General features: G+C 36.2%; 1 protein-coding gene across 1 annotated transcript in view; it reads right to left on the bottom strand.

Annotated features, from left to right (window-relative positions):
- Nucleotides 1-288: 288 nt before the first annotated feature.
- LOC149550992 (Eukaryotic translation initiation factor eIF2A family protein) overlaps nucleotides 289-24,025 on the bottom strand; it is a 58,379-nt gene continuing 34,642 nt past the window's right edge. The window contains exons 4-15 of the mRNA XM_089786552.1: nucleotides 11,359-11,545; nucleotides 5,651-5,885; nucleotides 5,432-5,500; nucleotides 5,210-5,311; nucleotides 3,315-3,355; nucleotides 1,782-1,915; nucleotides 1,610-1,673; nucleotides 1,414-1,510; nucleotides 1,123-1,280; nucleotides 988-1,013; nucleotides 745-859; nucleotides 289-620 (exon numbers count right to left, since the gene is read on the bottom strand). Of these exons, the coding sequence (XP_089642678.1) occupies nucleotides 766-859; nucleotides 988-1,013; nucleotides 1,123-1,280; nucleotides 1,414-1,510; nucleotides 1,610-1,673; nucleotides 1,782-1,915; nucleotides 3,315-3,355; nucleotides 5,210-5,311; nucleotides 5,432-5,500; nucleotides 5,651-5,885; nucleotides 11,359-11,545 (1,207 nt within the window). The 3' untranslated portion in view covers nucleotides 289-620; nucleotides 745-765. The remainder of the gene's footprint in view (nucleotides 621-744; nucleotides 860-987; nucleotides 1,014-1,122; nucleotides 1,281-1,413; nucleotides 1,511-1,609; nucleotides 1,674-1,781; nucleotides 1,916-3,314; nucleotides 3,356-5,209; nucleotides 5,312-5,431; nucleotides 5,501-5,650; nucleotides 5,886-11,358; nucleotides 11,546-24,025) is intronic.

Raw genomic sequence — 24,025 nt, 5'->3', positions numbered from 1 at the left:
TGCCCTATCGTTCCCATCTCGGCAACTCAGGAAGACACTGATTAATTCTGAAGTGATTGTCCCCAAAAGATGTCTGGGAATGACATAAATTTTAAACTTCAATGTGGCAATCTGAGAAGCCCCCGCCATCAACAAAACAGACAAATAGCAAACAAATAACAGACGAGACACACACGTTAGCACTATTCTCAAATACTTCAATCGAATTCAATGCCAGGTCATATTTCATAGCTGGCAAACTGAATGTGGCCCAATTTAACACATTTTTTTCAGAGAAAGATAGTGTACTTGACAAAAAATGAATAAGAGCCCTTGAAATTATACGAGAGTTGCCATTAACGCACTGAACTGCTTTATATAGTGTCTGTTCTGCCTGGAATTATTTTCTGTGAATTTGCTTTCTTATAAATACCTCAACCCTGAAACCAAAAAGAAAATTTCCAATTCGCATACAAGCATTCTTGTTTTCCAAAGGCTGATGACAACAAATGTTGGGCCTTCCTACAACCAAAGCTTGTGAAAATCCAAGCAAAAAAATTAATTAGCAATCCCCTTGCGACTAGATGTTGCAGCATTTGACAGAAAAAATTTAGAACAATCCTTTCACCTAAACTCCAACCCTGCAAGCAATCAGAAAAATATATATAATTAGGATTTATCTTAATTCAATTCATATTAAAAGTATAAAAAGTACCCCATTATATGTGTGCCTGTAGGATTGTGCTTATGAGAGAGAACATGTACCTCATACCAAAGTAGACAGATTCAAGTGCTATTCCCTGAGGCAGCTTCTAATGCTTTTTTTTCTTTCTGCTTCTCTCTTTTCTTCTTGTTTTTAAGAGCATTCTTAGTCACCTCTCTGAAAAGAACATTGATTGCAAGAATTAGTTTTATGCAACTAATGGTTTTTCCCTCTGCTAGAATCATTTAAAATAGAAAACAAATGTGCAAATTGTCAAATTCCTATCACATGGTTAAGTTACATACTCAGAAGATTTCTCCTCGCCAAAAAGCTGTCATGCAAAAGCATTCCTTATCATTAGCAACAAGCAGTTCATGTTTGGACCATAACTGGTTATCAATTGCTCACAATCATTTATTTAAAGCCATGAAACATCCTACCTGAGCATTTATAGCAGCAGCATTCTTCGTGTGTGGTGGCCGATATGCTGCAGGTTTCACGGGGGCTGCAGGTTTCGCTGGAGCTGCAGGTTTACTTGAAGCTACAGGTTTTCCAAGATTGGCAGACAACTTTGGCTGTGGATTCGAAGTCTTGGATTCTGTGGCAGACAAAAAAATGTTTCGGATATAGATCATCAAAAAAAATTCCAGTTATCACATAGATTAGCTTTCTGCATAACTTGTCAAAAAGTTGTGCAAGATTATACTGATTCTTCATTGTGCAGATATTACCTGCAATACTTTTGTCAATTGTCAGACTTTCCTTTACTTGTTCAACCAACTCTGAAAGATCTTCATACAAACTAGCTTCTGCTGGCCTCCAATCTGCCTATATTAATGAACAAATACATTTAAAACAACTAAAGACATATTCAACTGATGGTAATTACCTTTTTTTACATCAAACAATCTATAGAAACATCCAAACCTGGTATAGTCTATCAAACATCTTCTTGAAATATAGGGATCCATTATAAGAAAAAAATTTGATCCTGCAGTACACAGTTAAGAATATTCAGCCTTATTCCCTTGGTTTTCTCTACATACCAATGGCAGAAAATGAAACAATTTGAAATTAATTATATATTCATTAAGCATACCCATTATCTATCTGTAACCGTGGAGCTGTTGTCGCTGTCATAAAATATTTTCCATCAGGAGACCATTCACTTGTTACAGACCATTCAGCCCTTGTACTGCCCAGCATTTTTTTGGCAGCACAATCCCAAAAGGCCTGCAATTTTTAGAAAGAACGGCATATCATATGGAAAGCAAGTACGATCACAACAGTCTAAAGCTTGCAGTTCATATTGCCCTAACTGCTCAGATCTTCCTAAGAACCATTAGATCTAACAATACCCATCATAATGTTATCCTGGCCAGCAGATGGTGGCATGAGGAGCATATAACACGTTAACTTCAAAAATTACAAAATAAATTTGTAAGAAGTTCCAAGGTCTATCCAAGTATAGTAGTTCAAGTATAGTATGAGATACATATATACTTGGAGGTACAATTTAGTTTTACAAAATTCTACAGATAGAAATCCCAGTGGAAGATTTCCATATTTTTACTAAGCTGCTATAAAGCCATACTTTATCAATTGGTTAAAATGCACAAGGAAACCAAAAAGATGTACATTTAAACAACAATATAGTCATAATGCTGAATTCTATTTGAGCTGTATCTTTAATGGCATATAAAGTTCATCACTCCACATATTCTCTTTAGTGGCTTTCCAGCCAGTCTCCCAATAGAACATTTTGTTGAGCGAGACAGACAACTACAGATATTTGAACAGAGTAGGAGCAACCCACCAAAATTTTAAGAATTTCACACGTGATCTCTGGCTCAATGAAAATTTGAATTGCCTAGATTAGATTTTCAAAGCTGCAAGTCCATACTATTTTAAAAGAGGCTTTTGGAATAAATTGCAGTGAGATTTTTACCAGAAAATGTCTGATCCTAATTACTCTTATGGATAAAATAAGAGATGATAAATAGACTATAAGTGCATCTCTCAAGACCCTGCAAACCAACAACCCTCCAAACAGGCAAACCTACAACTAATAAAGCAGGTGCCATAGAAACAGGAAAATGTGAGCAAATACACATCAAGGGTAACTGTGGAACATTCCACTACAAAGCTTGTGCAGCCCAAAAAATGACACTTCAAAAACAAATGTATAGACAGAAGACAAGAAATGGTCCTGTGTTAACATAAATTGAATAATTACAGGAACACAATTATAGCAAAGATCAAAAGGAAAACATTCCACACTAAAGTAGCCATATTAATTTTTAAAATGCTGCATATTAGATTTATCAAGTAGCAACACATATGTAAAGAGGTTGTTAAGACATGGAATACAGTAATACTGTATCACAAAAGACTGCTAAGAAATTCCAAATTGAACTTCTTAAAATATGGTTCTATTCAATCTGTTATCATGTCATGTGCCAATAAATAGACAACCTAATGAAAATGTCAGTTTAAAAGCTACGCAACCGTATCAACTGTGCTCCACAAGCATCCAAACATTTTTGCCATAACCATTAAAAGCCAGCATCAGATGCTATTAAACTAGACTTCACAAGAATTTCAAAATATGAATTAGTTCTAAAATGCTTACCATGTCACCAGGCAAATTGCCGAAACCTGCTATACATAAAACTACACAAAAAGAAAAGAGTTAAGGAAAAGACACTAATAACAATTATAGAAATGAACAAGCATGATAGAAGAAAACACTTGCTCTGAAACATTTCTTTTTGCCAATAACTAGTAAAATTGTTGCTAAAATACTCTCCTTAATGGGGATGTTTAAGCTAAGTCAAAAGCCCCTAAGGAAATAAGCCAAATGGGTTACTCCATTCCCTAGCCCCTTCGAGTTGAATTTTATGGAGAGTCCAGGGGCAATCTAGGTGTGTTTAACACTGGGTGAGTCTTTCGTTATATCTCACGGAATCTTTAATCAGAACAGCTTTTAAGAGATTGCTACGGGATACAGAAAATGAAGCAAAGAATAAGCTTTGGTTTTAAGACTCCAAATAGCTGTGAAGCGTGAAGATTTGAAGATTCACATTGAAGGCATTCCTATGGTAATTTTAAAATTGAATCACAACAGAGGCTTGCCTAAATTGAAAATTGGAGAATATTCTAAAGATTTACTTGGCTGTTACTGGAATCTTTCAAATCTTTCTCCTTTGGTCATTGCTTAAATGAGGCACATACAATTGTAGATTTCTTAGCCAACCATGACATTGAATCAAAATAACAATTAATTATTGATAACATTATTTAAAGATGTGATAGCCTTGTGGGGAACATGGGAATTGGGATCCCAATCGCATAATTTTTTAATGATTATATCTCTTCCAGCAAGACAAACCATATAAATGAAGGGAGACCTTTCAACTTAATTATGGTTGTGGTTGTTATCATGATAAACAATAGTGACACATTGTGATTTGAGATTTTTATATCCTAGATATCTGCCATTAAAACATGTGGCAGAGGTTTACCGTGCGATTTTGGATTTGAGTGGCTAGACATGGAATTTAGGGGGACAGTCTCTGATACTAGTCTGGTGGCAATCATCTTGGTGGTAAGAGGTCTTGGGCACGGATTTTTTGCAGGCAGATTTCCATATTAGGGTGGATTCTGAATTTGCATTAATGTTATATCAAGAAGCAGAGAATGCTTTGGTGTAATTCTTTGCAACAAAATAAGTCACACGATAAGCAGAGAATGCTTTGGGGTAATTCTTTGCAACAAAATAAGTCACACGATGCTTAGAGGTAGCATTGAAATTTGCCACTGCTGATTGCAAGTGGACAGTTATGAGGCCATGTTTCACAGTGCTGGAAGGCAGGTTCCTTGCATTGACAGGAGTGGCTGAAAAGATGTAAACATTTGCAGTGAATAGTGGTGGGGAGGGCTTTGTCCCTGCATTTGATTTTTCAAGAATATAGTGTACATTTTGTGTGCACTCTCAACTTTGAGATAATAATGAACGAAGAAGGTGTGAAGGGCTGTAATGTTTCTGCCAAGCATGGTGCATGATTTAAGTAGTTAGTGATACTGGATAGGTAGAAAAATCGCCAATAGAAGGAAGGTGTCTTGAGGAAGGACAAGCCAATTTGATAAGGCTTTTACTCTGCTATTTAGCAGTCTCCATTTGGTTTTTTTTGGTTTTACGCTCCTCCATTTAGGTTTTAGCAGCTGTGTGGAGTCTGGAGTGTCCTGGTTTCCAGCAGGACTCGTGTAGTTTTCCAAAGTTAATGTGAGTGTAGTTTTTGTACATTTCAAGCAAGACTACTGTAGTGTTTGCGTTCTAACCATTAGATAGCAATGTGCACTCTTGAAATGTTATTAATTTTTCAAAATAAATATGAGTGAGAGACTACTCCTTTGATATATGTATCAATTAAAACAAAATTGTCGTCAGCTACTTTAACGATCATGAAATGATTTCAACTTCCTGCACAGGCAATTATTAATATAGAAGAGCATTCTCAAGGATACGTTTTCCATGAGGATTCCATCTAAGCGTATTGTAAGGACCTGTTCCAAAATCCAGCAGAGGATTGCACTTCTTGTCAAATAATGTTGCACTTGCCGGCATAACTGAAATCTGTCAAGGAATATATCATGTATCATTGTATTATATGGCTGAAACAGAACAAGAACACATGCACACCAACTTTGTTTCCTGTTTAACTCAAGATATAAAAACAAGAAGGATACATCCATAAACCACAGCGAATTCAGATCCCGAAGGAGACCACTGGACATCGTGGACAGGTCCCTCCTTGCCTCAAATGTCAAAAGAATTTAACAATGCAAATATTAGTTCATTGTGTCAAAATCTCCTTGTATTAGATATCCAATATATCCTCAAACAATCAACCAAAAAAACTAAACACTAAATAAGAAATGAATCTTGTTGGTAGAATTGAAACATACGAAGAGGCACCATCCCTTCATGACTCCCATCAGTTGTCAAGTAATGCAATCTGGATTCCCCATAGTAACTTTGGTTGCTTTTGTCAACATCAGAGTGTGCTAAAACCAGAAGTCCAGTTGATCCATGGTTCCAAATTAATTGTGCTGTAGAACATTTGAAAAAGCTCCGCCGAGCCACAGGCTGTGCCTGGTCAAGTTTCTCCCGTTCAAATATCTGAACACTAGCTGGTATTCCCTGGATCCATAAGCAAGGAACAAATTTTCAGAAACTGTTTTCAAATCAAAGGTATGATGATTAGAAAATGGAATCGAAGCTATGCTTAAATATTGAGGCCTTTGTCCACAATAACAATGACACAAAGGACAAATTTGACATTTGTGAAACCTCTGATGGTAATAGCAATAGTTCTAACATGTGAAATGATATAGCCACTTTCTTCACAGTTTGAGACATAAGATACTTAAGATAGACTAACAGAAAGGAATCAAGGATATCGTATAACTTTAGGATACACTAACCTTTCTTGGAAGCACAAGCCACTTTACATGTGCTAACTGAAAGGAATCAAGAATATATTATAAGGTCAGCTAACATTAGTGTTCATTGAAGAGATTAAAGTGAGGCTTTATAACATGGGTGAAATCGTGAAACTTTTGATACAGCTCAAATTTGAATTTTTATAAATGGGGTAAATGCTTTTGATCTAGAGCTATGAATCGATGAGGTCACAAATGGTGGACTTCATCCCTAATATAAATGCCTAGCAATAATACCCCAGAGGGATTTGAACCTTGATGGCAAGAACACCGCCACCACAATTTAGCCATCACAGTTTTGCCAATAAGGCAATACTGAAAAATCTAATATACAGAATTGCTACTCTTGCTCTGGAGTACTAGAAGATTAAGAACGAAGCTTATATTTTGTAATTTAAATATTTGAACCTTGTTTGTGCATCTCAATTTTGAAAACAAATCAGAACATTTCAAAGTTGTTGTACTGATACAGATTTGTAGGAGAATGTCATCAGTGCATGCATGAGTAATGTAATTATTGAAAATATTCACTTTGTAATGATTAATATTTATTGATTCAAGGGGACACTCTGGACTGGGGATTTACGGATTTACTTTGTCTCTTCTAGGTTAATATTTTGTTTGTCAGTTATAGAGGGAAGTGTGCTCCTTGGTTTTCTTATAGAGGGATCAAAGACAATGCAATTGGAGGCTTTTGGGCCCTCCTAAAGGTCGACAAGGTTTTCTCACTTGCCAGGATGATTGTGCCCATGCCTTTAACGAATATTTTGATGCCACACATTAAATGCAGTTGTCATTGATTGTTTGCCGGAATCAAAATGTTGCAATACGAGTATATACTCTCTATGTTGGCTGGGCAAGTTGCTCAAAATTTATTTGCTAGACAATTTGCACTTGAATTTGATAGCATTTCTATTGCTGGGAACTGCATTGCAGTTTGAATGTAGGAACAGAGAATGTAAGTGTGCTTCAAGACCTTACATGTAGTGACAGACGGATCCTTCTTTTGTTTCAACAATCAGGATCTATTTTACTTGTCAGGCTAGTATTTGAGATGGTGAGATGGCACTAATCTGCACATATCTCATCTGTGATTCTGGACAATGTGTCAGCAAGTTAAAATTCACTTTTTTTTTTTGCAGTATAAGGTATCCGCCAGCAAGTTGTCAATGGTGGACATAGATTTCTAGCAAAATTTAGGACCACTGGTTTTAAAATACTCTGGATTATGGAAAGGGTGAATTTCAATGAGTTTTTCCATTTCTAGTTGGTCAAGTGCTTTCTGTATTTGCGCTCCGAATGCAATATGTCTATTTTATTTCTTGATGGTGTTCACTTATTCACATTCTTCTCTTTTTCAAATTTAAATTTTTGTGTATTTTTATTCATCTTAAGAGTTTATGAGATGGTGATCAAGTTCTCTGGTCCCTGTTTCAGTATGAGACCAACTATGCAACCCTAGGTTAACAAGGGGTTTGGTTCCCTTTCTTTGTTGGACAGGTAGTGCTCCAGATACCACTTTCAGAACACCACATCCAAAATGTCCCTTTTGGACTACTTGGTTAAACCAATTGTGCTTTATGGCTCTGTGGTGTCGATGCCCCTCTCTCCTAGGATCAGATTGGGTTTAAGTCGACAGAGTCCAAATACCACTCCTCTGGCGCATCATCAAGTGCCATTGGTCCACTCCCCTCAGTATCATTATGGCCAAGTTTGGGGCCCATCCTTTCAAGCTCGGGGCTATCTTCGATCTGGTTTGATTCCTTCATCAACTTCGTGGATTTGCTGACTTAGCCGAGGGTTGCCTTAGGTACTCCTATTTGGCCTATTTATTTTCTAAGGAGATTGCTGGTATGGATTCCACTAGTAGGGCTCGTAGCTGGTACACCCAGGCCTTTTCTCTGTTGAGGTCGACAGGAATTGAGATGGATCATCTTCCCACCTTCTAGTTCTCACTAGACCACCCTGCCCACCTCCTTCCGTCTTGGCAAGAGCTGAATGAGCACATTAGACTCGACATCTACAAAAACAATATATTATCTCAACATGGAGTAACCCCCCGAGGGGTTTCCATCTGAGGATGGCCTTTTATGCTGAGAACTTTACGGATATTTAGGATGGGATTATTATACGCCCTCAATACCTTGCTCATCGCTGGACCCACGACCTCCACATTTCCTTGGGCCCCTTCAAAGTGGGCTGTCACAGGCTTTGTATTTAGACAGACCACCAGATTGACAAGGGAGATAGGACCTGCCGCCTTTGTTCCTTGGGGAAGTGGAGGATGAGACTCCCTTTATTTTCCGCTGCCCCACCTACTATGAGATCAAATGGAGATTTTACTACTTGTTTAAACAGTGTAGGCCTCTTTCCTCTCTTTTTTAGGTACATTGATCAGCAATGTTTTGCGTTGTACTTCCAGGAGGGCTTGCAGCTTTGAGATTACACCCTCTAGCTTATGTTCTCGTTGAGATAGGCATCGGATCAGCTTATCACCTCCTTCACACCTGTGTTTCTGACCTGGGGCACAACGCAGTCTCTCGACCCTCCTATATCTGGGCACATCCGGTCTATGAGACCTCACAGAGGCTACACTTGGCAGTAACATACCTCCAACGTTTCCTCAAGTCGACCCAAATCCACTCTCGCCTCAGACTATATCCTTCTATTCTGAGCTACTTCCCCCCAGCTAGGAGGGTTTAGTTGTACATTATTCAGTTCTCTTGGGTTCCTGGTTGGTTACGTCTTTTTTTTCTCTTTCCTTGTACACTGTTTGGTGTTCCCATTGTTGGTTGTTGCCTTGATGTTTGTATTCCAATCCCCTAGACCCTCTTTGTGGTCTCCTGTTGGACATTAATAAATTTATCTTATCTTTCATCGAGAATAGGCTATGATGCATGTGTATATATATTGAACTTTGAAACGAAAATTGCATTATTCTCATGGGCCAAATTTTGAGATGTGTTGTGTTGCTTTGTCGAGTACATGCCATATCTAACACTATCCCCTGCCATGTCTCAGTAGGAACCGAGAGGATGGGGGTTAAATTCATCTATAAGGAAGTTATGTTTCAAGAAATGCTGATGTTGTTGTTTATTTTGATTACCTGAGCCATTTTCTAACATGGAAGCTGACGTGTCATTCATTTCAAGCTTCCACAAGGGGAGACATTCAAACCATTGAGCTTGGATCATTTGCTCAGTCCAAATACCTTATACAGAAAACTTGACAGCCTTATGATGTTCCTACCATGATATTGCAGTTCCATTTAGTTAGAGTTGGCTTCATTTGTCTTTATAATGTAGGAAAATTTGTTAAGCTTTTTATTGTGGGCATTAGTCAAAATGTTATAACCTCTTTTTAAAAGATTTTAAAGCTCCACCATCATACTATAACAATATGATGTTGAAAAGAAAAGAGTTTTGGAATTATGATGTCTCCTTATTATAATGTTAAGAACACATCCCGTTCCTACTTTAAAAGCAAATGTGAGATTGATTAATAGCTATAAATCTCTAATTAACCGAATTTTACACTGTTGCATCAGCTATTGGATGTGCTTTTCAATGTGGCCAATTCGCATTTGTGTCACTAATTCGATACACACTTCAGGAGGTCGACATGTACTGGAATTTTTCACAGAGGATTGTTTAATAATTAATTTCCTTTTCAGTTATTTTTTCTTGTTAAGTTCTCTTGTTTTTTGGCTAGTGCTCAACTTTTCTATTTTTTCTTGCTAAATTCTCTTGTTTTTTGGCTAGCATTCAAATTTTCTTTTCAGTTTTTGTTAGTATTATCTTCTGCCCCATAGTCTTGCCAGTCATCAGTAACAGAAGATGCATCCCAACTCTCACAAGAGGAGCAGCTGCAAATTTTGCATCAGTATAATGGGAGGATGACAATATGGCCATATTTTGTCATATCAGTTTTTGAAACGGCTGCTATAGCCTATGAATAATCTGAGGCATTTCCCAGGTTAGAATCTCTGATAGAAGATGTGGAATTGTCTTTGGCAATAGAATGGGAGAATTAGATAATCCATTTCTGAGCTTTACCCAAATGCTAAAATTCTCAGGGAGAAAATTCTGCACTATTGGAAATTTTATTTTCGTATTGACATCATGACATATCTACCTTTCAGAAGGTGGCAATGAGGTGAGTTTTCAAGGCAGACAATGGCTCATGAATTGTGGATGCTTTGAAACATCGGGTTTCTGGTTTAATCCAGAATACCCCTCAATGGTGATATCCAGCACTGCAAGTTCTTCGTTTAATCCAGCAGGCTCAAAGACAGCAAGGGGTTTGCACATTATATAAGTACTTCTATCTTTTAAATCAAACTGTATAACCAAGCGGCTAAACCTCAGTAAATAATATAAATAGTCAAAATTCAAACAAAAATAATACCCACGGCAATCAGAATTGATCATTGAAAGCTGAAATCCAAAATTCAGTGGACACTTAATTTAATTATGACCATGAAATCATCCATTGTATTTAATAGCTCCCAAAATAGGGTCTCAGAGAAGACTTGAATGGACAGAATCAAAAATCGCTACACAGTTGTATCAAATAAATCATATTATGTTTATTAGTAAAAATTTCAAACTACATCTGATCGTCATATCATCAATGTTTTACATTATTTCTTTTTTTTTAATGACTTCGCAAAAATGTTTCCCTCTTTTTTAAGACAATTACTGATGGGTATGTTAGGATGTCCCTGGTACATCTCTAGCAGATGGGGTCCTCTCAAGGATGTTTGGGCATGCCCATGTACCCCCATAAAACAGGATGCACAAAAATGATACTAAAAGAGCCTGAAATGTCCCAAGTAAATACTAAACTATACAGAAGAAAAGGAAACATCCAAGACATACAATACAGCCCCAGGGTGCAAGAGAGGCATCCACATGAAGTACTGCTCGTAAGCAATATTTTTGGAACTACCTTTCTGAGATTGACTAGCAACAAAGTACAATAGTTTGGAGATCCTTTTAAAGCAACTCTTCTTGAAACTCACCAGCATAGTAAGAATACCAGTAAATTGGAATTAATACAGTTTCTATTGCAAACTGATTAAATAAAAGAAGCAATACAAAAGAAACACCATCTAGCATATACCCAATATATAAATGGTCCAGCACATTCAACATACTACAAGATCAGACCTTTGATTCAGGAACATATGCTGCTAGATATGTTGCAGGAGATGTAGCAAGTTGCAACCCAGCTAATCCAGGAAGACGTAACTTATTTACAATTCCTCTGCAAAAGTTTTGTGTGTCAAAAATATGTATCTCATTGGTTGCCATTCGACAGGCAATTGCATCATCTACACTGAATTGGAAAGAAGGCCTGGAGAAGAGAAGCAATCTGTGAGCACATGAAAATAAAAAGGAAAAAAGAAAGGCTACAATTTTTTATGTGCTATCAGGTCAATGAACTGAGCAGTTTTATATCACATAGTAGTTGAAACAAATTCAACTGAAAACAAGAATTCTGACGCACTTCAAACATTTTTATCGTCTAAGTCTTGCACATGGTAGTGTACCAATTCAAACGACTATTTATTATATGTTTTATTTGAATTAACTGAATGTCATTGAAAGTTCCAAAGCAGTTAATTCAGGAAACTAAGAAAATCAGCAGTATATTATCCAGGCAAACTAATTCAAAGAAAATGAAATAAGGCAGAAACCATGTACCATTGAAATAAACCCTAAACCCTATAAGATCCCAGAACAACAGGCTTAAAATAGCAAGAACCTAGGACACTAAAATATTCTGATACAGATAAACATTGCATGACTCGTGTAAAGCTAAAAAGTAAACCAAAAAATTAGAAGGAAATCACTTGTCACTAAGGTGGTTATTTTGCAACTAAAAGCATTATCTTTTAATAATTTGATATTTTCCTAACATAGATTATTAGAGACTTGTATTGGTTACAAATACTCTCATTGACATACAAGTGAATAAACTGAGGAGCCAAACTGTCTCAAAGTACTCAGTCCATTGGAAGGCCATACCTACAAAAGATGCTACTTGGAAAGGGCAGAAGATCTTTGAACATCCAGCAAAGCATTGATTAGGGGCAAACAATCCTAGGAAGGTGGGACTTGTAATATCCCTTTTACATAAGCTAATCCTGCAGAATCCCATAAGACAGTTTCTATACTTTTCCAGTAGTGTCTCTCCTGTTTGCTTTTCTGTTTGCATTTCTTTTGTTACAGGTTGGCAATGTGCCTAAGGTTGTGCCTCCATGCAAATGAGTGTGGATCATTTGTGATGCCTTGATCTAGTTTTGGACATTTCACTGTGGCTACGTGAGTTTTCTGGGTGCCTATCTTATGGTTGTATAGATATATGTTTTAGGATCATTTTGGACCCATGATGTGTTGATTCTTTCTTCGTGATCTACATTACGTTGTTGCATTAACATCATGTTTATTTCTTGCCTAGTTGTGAGAGACATTGTGTGGTTGCTTGTTGTATACCTGATCTCAGATTCTATACTTTTTGAAGCTACTATCATGATTTATGTCAACTAATTGTGCTCCAAGTATTTAATGATCAATGAGAAAGAATGATGTCTGGATTATATTTAGAGGACACCTTGGGTTTATTGAGTTGGATGTGTTACATTTATGATGTTATATTGATTTGATTGAGAGATTGTGTTACCGATTATGTTATGATGTTGACTGACGTTATGATGATGAACTCATTCAAGGAATATTAATGCGCTCATTGTTGAAGTGTAAAATATTTAAATGAAATTAATTGGAGGACTATTATTTATATGCTTTAAATGATGATTATATGTGAAAGGCAAAATATTATATCATTCGAATACATGAGAATGTATACAATGTTATAATTCCACCCTTAATGGCTTCAATTACTTGATTAATCTATATATGCACTTTGGCTATTTTATACATGTATGACTATCTACAGAGTCCAGGCATTTGAATGTTAAGTGATTACAAGTAGCGGGCATTGACTCATGTAGTTGTATAGGTCTTAGTGTGCCCAAATCCCCAATAGTGGTTACAAGACGTAGCACATGTTGAATTTTCAAAGTATATTTTCTATCAACCTTACAACTTAGAGGAAGACTCAATCGTCCTACTTATGTGTTAGTGGTGCCTTGTTGCCAAGGGGCACCACCTTTCATTAGGCATAATAATAATATATTATAATATAATATTTATTATGTTATTTCTATAATATGATAACTATTAGTAATATAATAATTATATTAATAAATTTAGTATTATATAATTATTATTTTATTATATTTTCAGTTTAACATTAAAATACATAATAGAAATATTGTCAATACAATTATTAAATTATCACAGCCTTTATATTATCTATGTCGGCGTCAAGGAATCCAACCATAGATACAATAACATCAACAGCACATTGGTCATTTATGTTACCCAATGCTACCCATCATTCCTCATTTGGACGATTTTCCTTAATTATTTGTGCTTACACCTCCAGTTACCATTTTGGTAATGTCTGGTTACCCCAATGCATGTCTGTAAGATCCGTAACTGATTGTGCATAGTCAAACAATTGTGAGAATTCGTCATTTAATGAATATAATAATGATTATTTAAAATTATTGAAGTAATTCAATATTTGAATGTGAAATATGCTTTATATGTATTCAAAATGAAGGCAATGACGTGATTTGACTATTGAGGCCTTTTCAGGAATTTAGAAACATCATTTGATTTTAATTGTTTTATTTTGGTGAGTCATAATTGATCTTAGATGTTAATTAAATGGCAATTTAATAGTTACTGTTTAAGTGTGCCTTATGAGAATGCAGACTATAAGTAATTGCTGAATTTTGCTTGTGGGGTTAATTGTAAATTCTATTATTTACTAAAGTTGTGTTTTAAATTATTATTATTTTATTACCACTTCAAGAAGTGAGTTTTATTATGGGGAAGAAAAGCTATTTTGACAGTCTATTTTCTTCATTTTTGGCTCTCAAAAACCCTCCTGCAAACAAGATTTGGAATTTTTGTCAAGATAGATTTCTTGGGTGGATTTTTGCTGTTGTAGCTCATTGGATTTGTCTTTTTGGATGCTCCTTGCTGCTACGTTTTTGTAACCTCATTTTTTGTATGTAAATTTTGACTTCCATTTGAAATCTTGGCAATTTGTGAGAGAAAATTCAATTATATCTCAAACCTTTATCTTTCTGTTTGAAATTTGTTGCAAATGGTTTGTTTAAACAAATAGAACATATTTCCTTTTGAAACGAAATCATTTCGTTGCTTATTTTAAAAGCTCCCAATTTGTGTTTTGAAAACATAATTTTGTAAAATGAAATGCTACCAAAATCTTATTGGATGGGTGAAATGTGAACCTTATTGCTTTTTCAAGTTGTTCTGTATTAAAGGATCAATGTGTTTTTACCAGATTATCAACTTATGAAGTTTAAACTTGTTATTATTTTGGAGGCCTACATCCATCAACGGTGGATGGGCCTCCATGACTGGATTTTTGGTTCAAATTGCTTCTTGTAAAAAATGGAGTTAGTTAGTTTTGCTATGATATTATATTGTAGTATAATGGTATTATGCATGTGAAGTTTGAATTGTTATTGATTTGGATCCAATTCTATGCTTTTGAGGCCATTTGGGCTTTTTGTGAATAGTGGCATTGAGATGCCTTGTTTGTGTAATTGGGATGGTCATTGGTAATAGCATTATTTATGGAAATTTTATAGTGGGATCATTTGGATCCATTCTCTCGACATCATGGCTGATTGAGTATATCATGACTATGTAAGGAAACAGCTTTTGTAATGGAGAGTAAATGTGAAAATGGAAATTCATTTGGGGAAAATGTGCCATGAAAATGAAATTGGGAACATGTAAATTCACAAAGTGAACTTTGCCATTGTATTTTTTTGATTCACCATTTGATTGAATGGGATGAGCTTAGGTCTAGGTACTAAAGCGAGTTTAGGGAGTAGTTCCCACTCGCATCTCCAAGTTGTAAATGGTATGCTTCATTTGGCAAGTTTTATAATCAAGTAATAATATAATAATAGACTTGGCATAAAACAGTAATTAAGATTCCTCAAGCACACCATGAGTGCTATTAAGAGGCTATGGATGACTAGAGAAGGCATGCCTACCGTGGAGCAATAGGACCTGTCCAAGACACAAGCAATGTCCATATAGTGATTTAACTTACATGATCGATGTTCTCATCCATATGAAAGAATTTTTGGGTCTTTGTGGTGCATCCTCACAAGCACACATGATGACACTCTCCATACTTAACACTCTAGTGTCTGGGCCCCAGAAGATTGGGTCGCACCCTATGGATTTTTTTGCTTGAGCATTTTCGGATATTGCATTGTGACATATCATATGGAAAATTTGGTGTTGCTGATTGTTGATGCCTCCTCTTAATTGTTTCTATTTGAGGATGCTTCTTCTCCTTCTGATATTGGCTTATTGTTGCTTCAGCACCTTTCTTATTTGATGTTGCTCTATGATGAGGATGATACAATGTTCTTGGTGTCTCTTTGGTTGTTGCATTATAATTTGATGGTCGAGATTTTCATGGTGAGTGTATGCTCCATGTTTGGCATTTGTGTAAACATTATATCCATGTGCCTTCTTGCTTGAGTGTTTGGGTTGTGTGACTATCTCCACGAGCACGATGGAGTGGACTGGAGGGTACCACATGCTCATGTGGCATTGCAAACCACCATTGTGAACTAGTGAACAGGGATGCGTGGACTGGCTCTAAGAGTGCTCATCCTCCTCTCCTTCTTTGTACTTCATGTTCTCCTATTTTATTCTATGAAAGAAACAATGTATTGGATATCAAAGCAATGGATTATTGAATTGTATTATTGAGCAATCTACAAGGAAGTATATGTTACAGATGTTTATAATGAACCATAAAATCGGGCCACCTGGCTTGGATGGCAGTGTTGGCTGTCAACTTTGTATTCTTGTGACTTGTCCTTTAGCAAAGATACCAGATTTATGTTTTTTAGTGACAAATGAACAAATTTTGTTTTGTAGAGACAACCGGCTTCTTGAATCTTCTTGAAGAAAATCAAATTTTGTTTTGTTTTGTTGTATGTCTTCTACCAACTTCTAGAGAGGGGCCAAATTAGATTGTTTACTTGCCTTCTACTGCAAGTGAATGAACCGCCCCAAGTGGGTATATATAGAAGAGCCTGCTATGCTTTTTGGTATGTTGAATATTTTTATTTGCCCGTGTGCACGATTTGGATCTTGGGTTGGAACCTCCAAGAGTTCACCTCTGCTACTGAATGTTGTTGTTCAAGCTCTTTATGGTCTTGGGACGAAACCCCTAAGAGTTATTCTCTATTATGTGTTTCTGTTTGAACTTATATTGAGTTCTATGTAATCTAAAAGCTAAAATTATGGCTGTCAGAAAATTTTATATCAATTTCATTAACAAATATATTCCTAAATTTACAGTTAATGGGTAAAATTTGTTATTTGATGCTTTGAATCTGCATAAGCATTATTGACTATTTCTTTTTCTTGAATCAATATTGTGTAATCAGTCTATTAATTTTTGGGTTTAGATAGTTCAGAAAAACAAAAGGTTAGATCATATATACCTTAAGGTCTTTACTGTGGTACCAGAGCCAAAATCCTAGCACTCTATGGAATGTTAAGGATGATTACAGAAATGGAAGAAAGGGATAATGAAATTGCAGCCTCTAAAATTGTTGGATGGTATAACTAGAGTTCCCTAACTCAGTGAGTCACGAGCTAGGTAACCCTGGTTGAGTCTCTCAAACTCCGACGAGTCTGGGATGTGCCTCGATGAGTCATGACGAGTAGCAAGTCAGAGACTGACTTGCCGAGACCCGATGATGGGACTTGGTCGTCAAACAATATGTTTGGTAAATTAAAAACATAAAAATTGAATGTTTTAACTTGGTGTTTTTTTGTTTCTATTTCTTCATTACAACCCTAAAAAGCATTTCATTTCATTGTATTGAGAAGAAGAGTCAAGTGTGAGATTAAAAGAAAAATAGGAATACATAGGAGTGCATCCCACAAAGAGGAAGAGTAAAACAAATTTCAAAATATCACATCAGGACAGCATAAAACTTGCATTTAGAGCATCAAAGAGTCTATAACAATGATTGCAAAGCGTTTTCATCTCATCTGAAAGAGGTAAGTGTTAAATTACATGAATTTTTTTGTTTCTTTTGTATTCTCTAATAAACAATTTTTTTTATTTGTCTTTATCTTTCCAACTTGGGCAATAATTGATAAGAGATGGCACCTCTAGCTTCAAAGGTTCATCCATGTAGCTGCTTATTACCTCAATCCGATATACCATTCCCGCTATGATTTCAAGGCATATGAGGATGTTCTTGGTGAGCTATATTCAGTAGTACACTGGATGACTTTTGGTGATACCAGAACTACACTGGACGAGTTAGAGGCATTTTACAATGCAATGGGGAAGCTGCTCGATAGTCAAATGTGCAAAGAAGCTCGCACAAAATCACAGCCAAGTAAAAATATATGTTAAGTGCATACAATTTAGTCTTAAAGTTGGAAATAAGAGTGATTTTTTCTCTTTTCCTTATTTCAGATAGATGGTAGCACCAAACCTTCAAAGAATCGCCATCACATATTGAGCCAACCATGCACCGCTTTGGGTTGTGAGTGCAAATAGAGCATGTTTGAGCACATTCACTTGAAAAGGTGCAATAGATTTCCTGTGACGAGGTTGAATGATCTAGTATTTGTTCATTACAACCTTTGTCCTAGAACAAGACAGATTTTGGACAATGACTCCAGCCAGATCACGCTAGAGGAGGTTGATCCAAAATCTAAGTAGTCATTGAGTTTGCCAATCCTATCTCTATTGATGAGGACCTTGAGTGGATTGACCAAGCAAATAGAAAGGCTTAGGTTATGGCCATGGCAAAGGAGGAGGATAGAGCACAGTTAGACATAGGCATAGGCACAACTAATGTTGGTTAGAGTGGCATCTCACAAGCACAAACAATGGCTATTTAGTCATCTGAGACACCTTAGGTGCCTTTGTAGGAGGGATGCAAACTCCTCTGAGGCTGAAGCTAAGCTAGAGCCATAGACTTGTTTTTGTTTTCACATATGTTTGGAACATTTGATGTCATGAATTTCATATTCCATGATTTTTATATACATTTGACAATATTTATAATTTTATATATCTAAGTTTGCTATTTGCCTATTTCCTTCAGTTGTTTGTACTAATGTAATCAATGTATAGTTATGTATGTGATTAAATTAGCTTCTATTTGATGATGTTATTGTGTCATTAAGCTTTATTAAATAATGGGTGCATCAAACAAGCTTTAAATCCTTAAAAATCTCTAAATTTCTTGGATTTTTCACTTTGCTGAGTTTTGCTAGGTTTCTTGTCAGCGTCACAAGTCAGGAGTTGGGTCAACATTGTTGAGTCCGAGTCTTGTTCAAGCTTGGGAACTTTGGGTATAACTGATATGAAAAGATGAAAAATCTTCTAACATTTTAGGAATATGTAAGTCTAACAAGAAATACTATATCTGTGCATAAGGAGGTTATCGCGGCCTTTAATGAATACTCAAATGAACCGGAGACGGTCAAGGCTACTGAATCTTTTGATAGGTACAACATATGGAAAAGGAAAGAGGAATTGGATCTTAATCAAGAACTTGATTAGGGTCAAAAGAATTGTTCTTGAAAGAGGGAGAACTCAAGATAATGGGACATCAATACTGAAGAGTACATTAGAGATGGAAAAATGTTAAAGCTAAGGGCAAATGAAAAGAGGCATTAAGAACATGAAGCTATTCAACTCTTTCAAAAGTACAAATTAGAAAACAAGTTCACTTTGATGAATGCTTATGTGTGGTTATAATCTTGTGAATGCTTAATTAAAAGTTAGCCTTAAACAAGGGTTAGTGAAAAAAGAAAAAAGGAGAACAAATACTAAGGTGAACAGTTTTACTAGTTCAGTGAATGATGAAAAGCTGAGCAAAGAGATTTATATTGTAAGAGTTAAACTTGGTCACTTGTCTTTGTCAAGAGATTGTTTTCTCAGTTTATTGGAGGAAGTAGTGAATTGTTTGCATATTATGGATCAGTCACCTTCCCAGTTGATTCAAATAGAAATGGTTCCATCGGTGACTTTCTTGGGTGAGCACAGGTTACAAAGATAAGGAGGTTTTACTTGGTGCTACTCACTGCATATGTGAAAATATAAGGTTAACAGCTCCTAAGGTTCCTTATAGGGATGAATAAATAAGGGAGATCTTGCAATTGATCATTGAAAGTTTTTATTGGTTAGGTGACATCAGAGGTTCTTCTTTCAGTAAGAGGGCTAAGGTTTTAGAATTGACGGCCAAGGTCAGATCATGTGTTATCAAGATTGATTATGATTGTAAATCTTATTCTACAAATGTTTCGTCATTTGCTCGTTGCTATCAATAAGGATCATGACAAATCTATTCATGATTACATGAGAATCATTATGGCTTAAATAATTGATGAAAGTGATGTTATTTCCCAACTTATCATAACTTCGTTAGTGGTTGTTCTGAAACGAAAACAGTTTACTTCTACAGCTGCTTATAATTTGGTATTCAATGTTTTCAAACAATGTGAAAGGAAGCTGAAATCTTACTTGTTTGATGAAGAGCTGGAGGAAGAAGAGTTCAAAACAGAAAATCAGTCGTTTATTGCAGTCACATCAGAGGAGCAATCTTCACTTGAAAATGCAATTTTCAGTCATGGGAAAGCTGTTACTTCAGGTAAGGATTGCACAAGCTTCTTAGTAGAAAGCTTGGTGGTAGAGCTATCATACAAGGTTGATCATGCTAGTGCATTTGGTAGGCATATTGAAAGCATATATGAAGATGTTTTCGAATCAACCAATAATGATGATTCCACATCCTGTCTAAGTGTTGATGCTTGTGTTGGCCCAGGTGAGATAGACCCTACATGTCATGGATCCTATTTGGGTTGGATCTACTTTTAACCATAGTGTTGTTCTAACTTCACCTACACAGTAGTGCATGAAGGATGGCATGGTATTGATGTTAACCTCAAAAACAAATCTAATTTAGCAGTGCATGATGCTGATTATAAATCAGAAAATTAGTATGGGTTGATAGGACTCAAGAACACTATCATTTGGCAGGACAGTCGAAGGTAAATGAAGACAAAATTATTGCAGCCATTAAACATTTTGATGACACCCATAATAAGATGATGGAAAATTTGTGTTGGAGGTCTTCACGGATACATATGAACCTTGGTGAAGAACTTTTTCTTTTAGATTTACAAGCACTTAGAAAAGTGTTAGTGGTGATAAAAACTTATTACCTACAACGTCTTTCTGATAGAGATCATCTTTTCATTCTTGGTGAGATCTCTCTTGATGCACTAAAGGGGAAAAAAGAGGAGGTAAATGAGCTTAATGATGAGCTTATGGTAACCCTGGATTCTTTGAAGAACACTCACATGACCCTTCAAGAATCAGAAATTCAGATTTGTGAGCTTTGTAAAGAATTGAGCTTGGCTCAAGCATCATCATTCACAGCAGAAATCCAGTCATCTATGGCTGCCATAACATTTGAGGATGAGAGTGGTACTCATGGTTTAAGGGGAGACCCTCTTATGATGGACAAGCGCCAGGAGATTTCAGATTTGGATGCACTTGAGACAGGTATGATTCTGAAGTTATCAAGTATAAACAAATCATGCATCATGGAGATCATGAGTCACTTTTGGAGAGCCATTTGAAGGCTCGAGTCATGGACACGGATAGGGTAGTTGAGCACACACCTTGTATAATATCCTTAACCGGCTTCTTGATTAGGAATTTGTTGTATTGATAAAATTTTGCCTAAATATGTATATTCTGAAATAACATGAGTTCCCTGTGAAGGTGACGGAATCACTGATGCAGGAAGCTTAATATTCCATTCACACATGACTGTAATTTTATTGTTTAACACAAAATATTGTTAACTGATCATGCAATGTGAATTAATTTTTACAATAATCATAACAGCCTACTTGATAATCCTTGCAGTCACAGAAATTGGTTATTAAAGAACAATAAGTATCACATTCAGATTTCTTCAGGAGTCTCAAAATTTAGCCACAGAAGCAACTATGTGAACCATACATTATTACATATATTAGCCTTGAAGGTCAATCATTGTGAAATAGAGAAAGAGTAGAAAAGAATAGCAGAACCTGGAACTGCTTGATACCGAGAGAGAAGTCTACAACCAAGTCTGTTAGTGGTTGGAGTTGTAGGTTTACCAGCTTCAGTGGCCCGATTCAATGACCCAGTATAGTGTCCCAAAAGATATCAAGCACTCAGAACCTTGGAACTGTCACACAATGCTTAATCTTTCACCCACGCACTATTCGCAATCTTTCTATCTCTGCCCTTCACACCGTCAATGATAATATCAAACCATGTCGGCTACCAGTCATGTCACCAAGAACTCTATTCACGATGCAAGGAATATGCATATAGCCAATATTTGAACTTGAATCATTTGATCTTCTCACACACATGTGAACACTCGATTACCACCACCATCTGCATTACCTCTGTCCAAGTACATTGTCAAAGTTCTGAGTTGAATTTGCTCTTCAAATTGGTCATCGGGTTCACGTCCAACTCACAGTATTCGAAGGGTCATCATCCTTTGTTCACTGCCAATCATAGAGTGACTAAGATAACACATTTTCTTAGAGAATTTCTAACATGTCCCTGCCAAAAGTAGAGACTATCCCCATATGTTCTCGGCAGTAGGGGTGCAGAAAGCATTACAAAGCCATGAGGGTGCATATCGTGAGTTGGTGGGCATTACAAGGAAGTGGCACAGAGTAACAGCAGTGGGAGTTTCAAGTGAGACACCACCCAAGTGGAATATCTTTAATAGCCATGTCACCAATTAGAATATCCAAAGTTCCTCCTAAGGAATCTCGAGCAAAGACAAAGACAAATACCTTCCACAAGGCCATAATAATGAATTACCAAAATGCATAAGGAAAAATCACATTAATATTTATTTTTAGGCCCCATGTCATCCCTCTGTAGAACAATTTTAGCCTATCGGGATGCAATAATAGGCTAAGTGTAGGTGTTGATGATCACACCAAAGGAGGGGATATGACAGTCTGCCCTTCCTGGGATTGCTTGCCCTCAAGCAATCACAGTGTTGGATGCTGAAGTATGTGCTCACCCTCCCAAGTTGAGTCTTCAATGAGCAAATCTCCAATGCACCAAGTATTCTCTAATAGTCTTGTTTCTTAGTTGTTTCTCACTCTCACCTCCATCACCTCTGTGGGCACCAATTCTAGCTTCCCTTCCTCATCTATTGGGGTAATCCCAGTGAACCAATAAGAGCGTTCCTGAGGCACAAAACATAGAAGATTTTGTGAATTTGATTTCGCCCTGGAAAGTGCATCAGCTACTACATTATTCTTCCTTTTGACATTGTAAAGTTATATCAGATTTCAGAATGTTTATTCAAGTTCAGTATAATGCTGACAGATGATCTATTGGTTACAGGTTTGAATGACAATGAATTGGTTCAGAATATATATGTCATAATATTCTTCAAGTTCTATTTACTCTCCTTCAGATCTGCCTTGCATTTATTAATTTCAATGCTTGACAAAATCGGGCAGAGGTAATATTTATAAATAATGAATGGTGTGATAGTGAATGGGCATGTCTCCGAATGGAGACATGACCATTCACAATCATACCCGATTAGTGTTAATATAACAAATGCTAATCATTAACCGTTACTTACCTTACCGTCAATAATGAATTGCAACCATTGTGATCACGATCAGAGCCCGATCTTTCAATTCAATACTTATACAAAGTATGGATTGGTATATATGAGATACGGCAGATACACAATCAGAAAAGATTCTGATATCATCGATTTGTCTGACGAAGCTATATACCTTAAGACTCCCTCTTAGCTAGGGAAGACGAAGTGTGTGTATATATATGTGTGTGTGCATGTGTGTGTGTGTGTATATATATTTATATTTATTTTATTTTTCAATAATTTTTTTCCTTGTTTGAAAAGTGATATCACCGAACTTGTGATATGCTTAAGAACATCAAGTCTCATGATATTCTTCTTAGTTATGGTGTGTGCACAGACATCAAGTTTCATGATATCTACCATATGAGATCATGATATATCCATAGATATTACGCCTCATAATATCCACCATGATAAGACAACATAATGATCTTCTACAGATATCACGTCACATGATATCTATCAATATGTCCTTTTAACTATCATGACTTGTCCATGAATATCAAGTCACATGATATTTAGCATGATAGTAATCTAATCATCATAAAGTCGTCACCTTATAATGTTAGAGTCAACATTTCATTATAAAAGATATTCAACTTTTAATAGTGTACATAGGATAGGCCCATAAGTCATAGAATCACACATATGACAAAAGAGTTGACACTTTAAACATCTTTATTTATATTGCTACAAATTTACAATTTTGAGACCCAATCCCATAAACTTACATTCCAACCATACCAAGTTTCTTTTTGAAATGATCAACATTCACCTTTGGAAGAGGCTTGGTGAGAATGTCAGCTGTTTGATCACTCGTATTAATATATTCCAATTCGATAGCTCTTCTTTCCACCATGTCTCTTATGTAGTGGTAAGGGATTTCTATATGCTTTGATCTTGTTTACCGTACGGGTAAAATAAATCAATGCATACAGATAGTGGAAACA

Source organism: Cupressus sempervirens, chromosome 6, assembly GCF_028749045.1.
Source record: "Cupressus sempervirens isolate cs-2001-9-10 chromosome 6, ASM2874904v1, whole genome shotgun sequence".
In the NCBI taxonomy this organism is placed as follows: Eukaryota; Viridiplantae; Streptophyta; class Pinopsida; order Cupressales; family Cupressaceae; genus Cupressus; species Cupressus sempervirens.
This window is presented reverse-complemented; position numbering and strand designations above follow the sequence as displayed.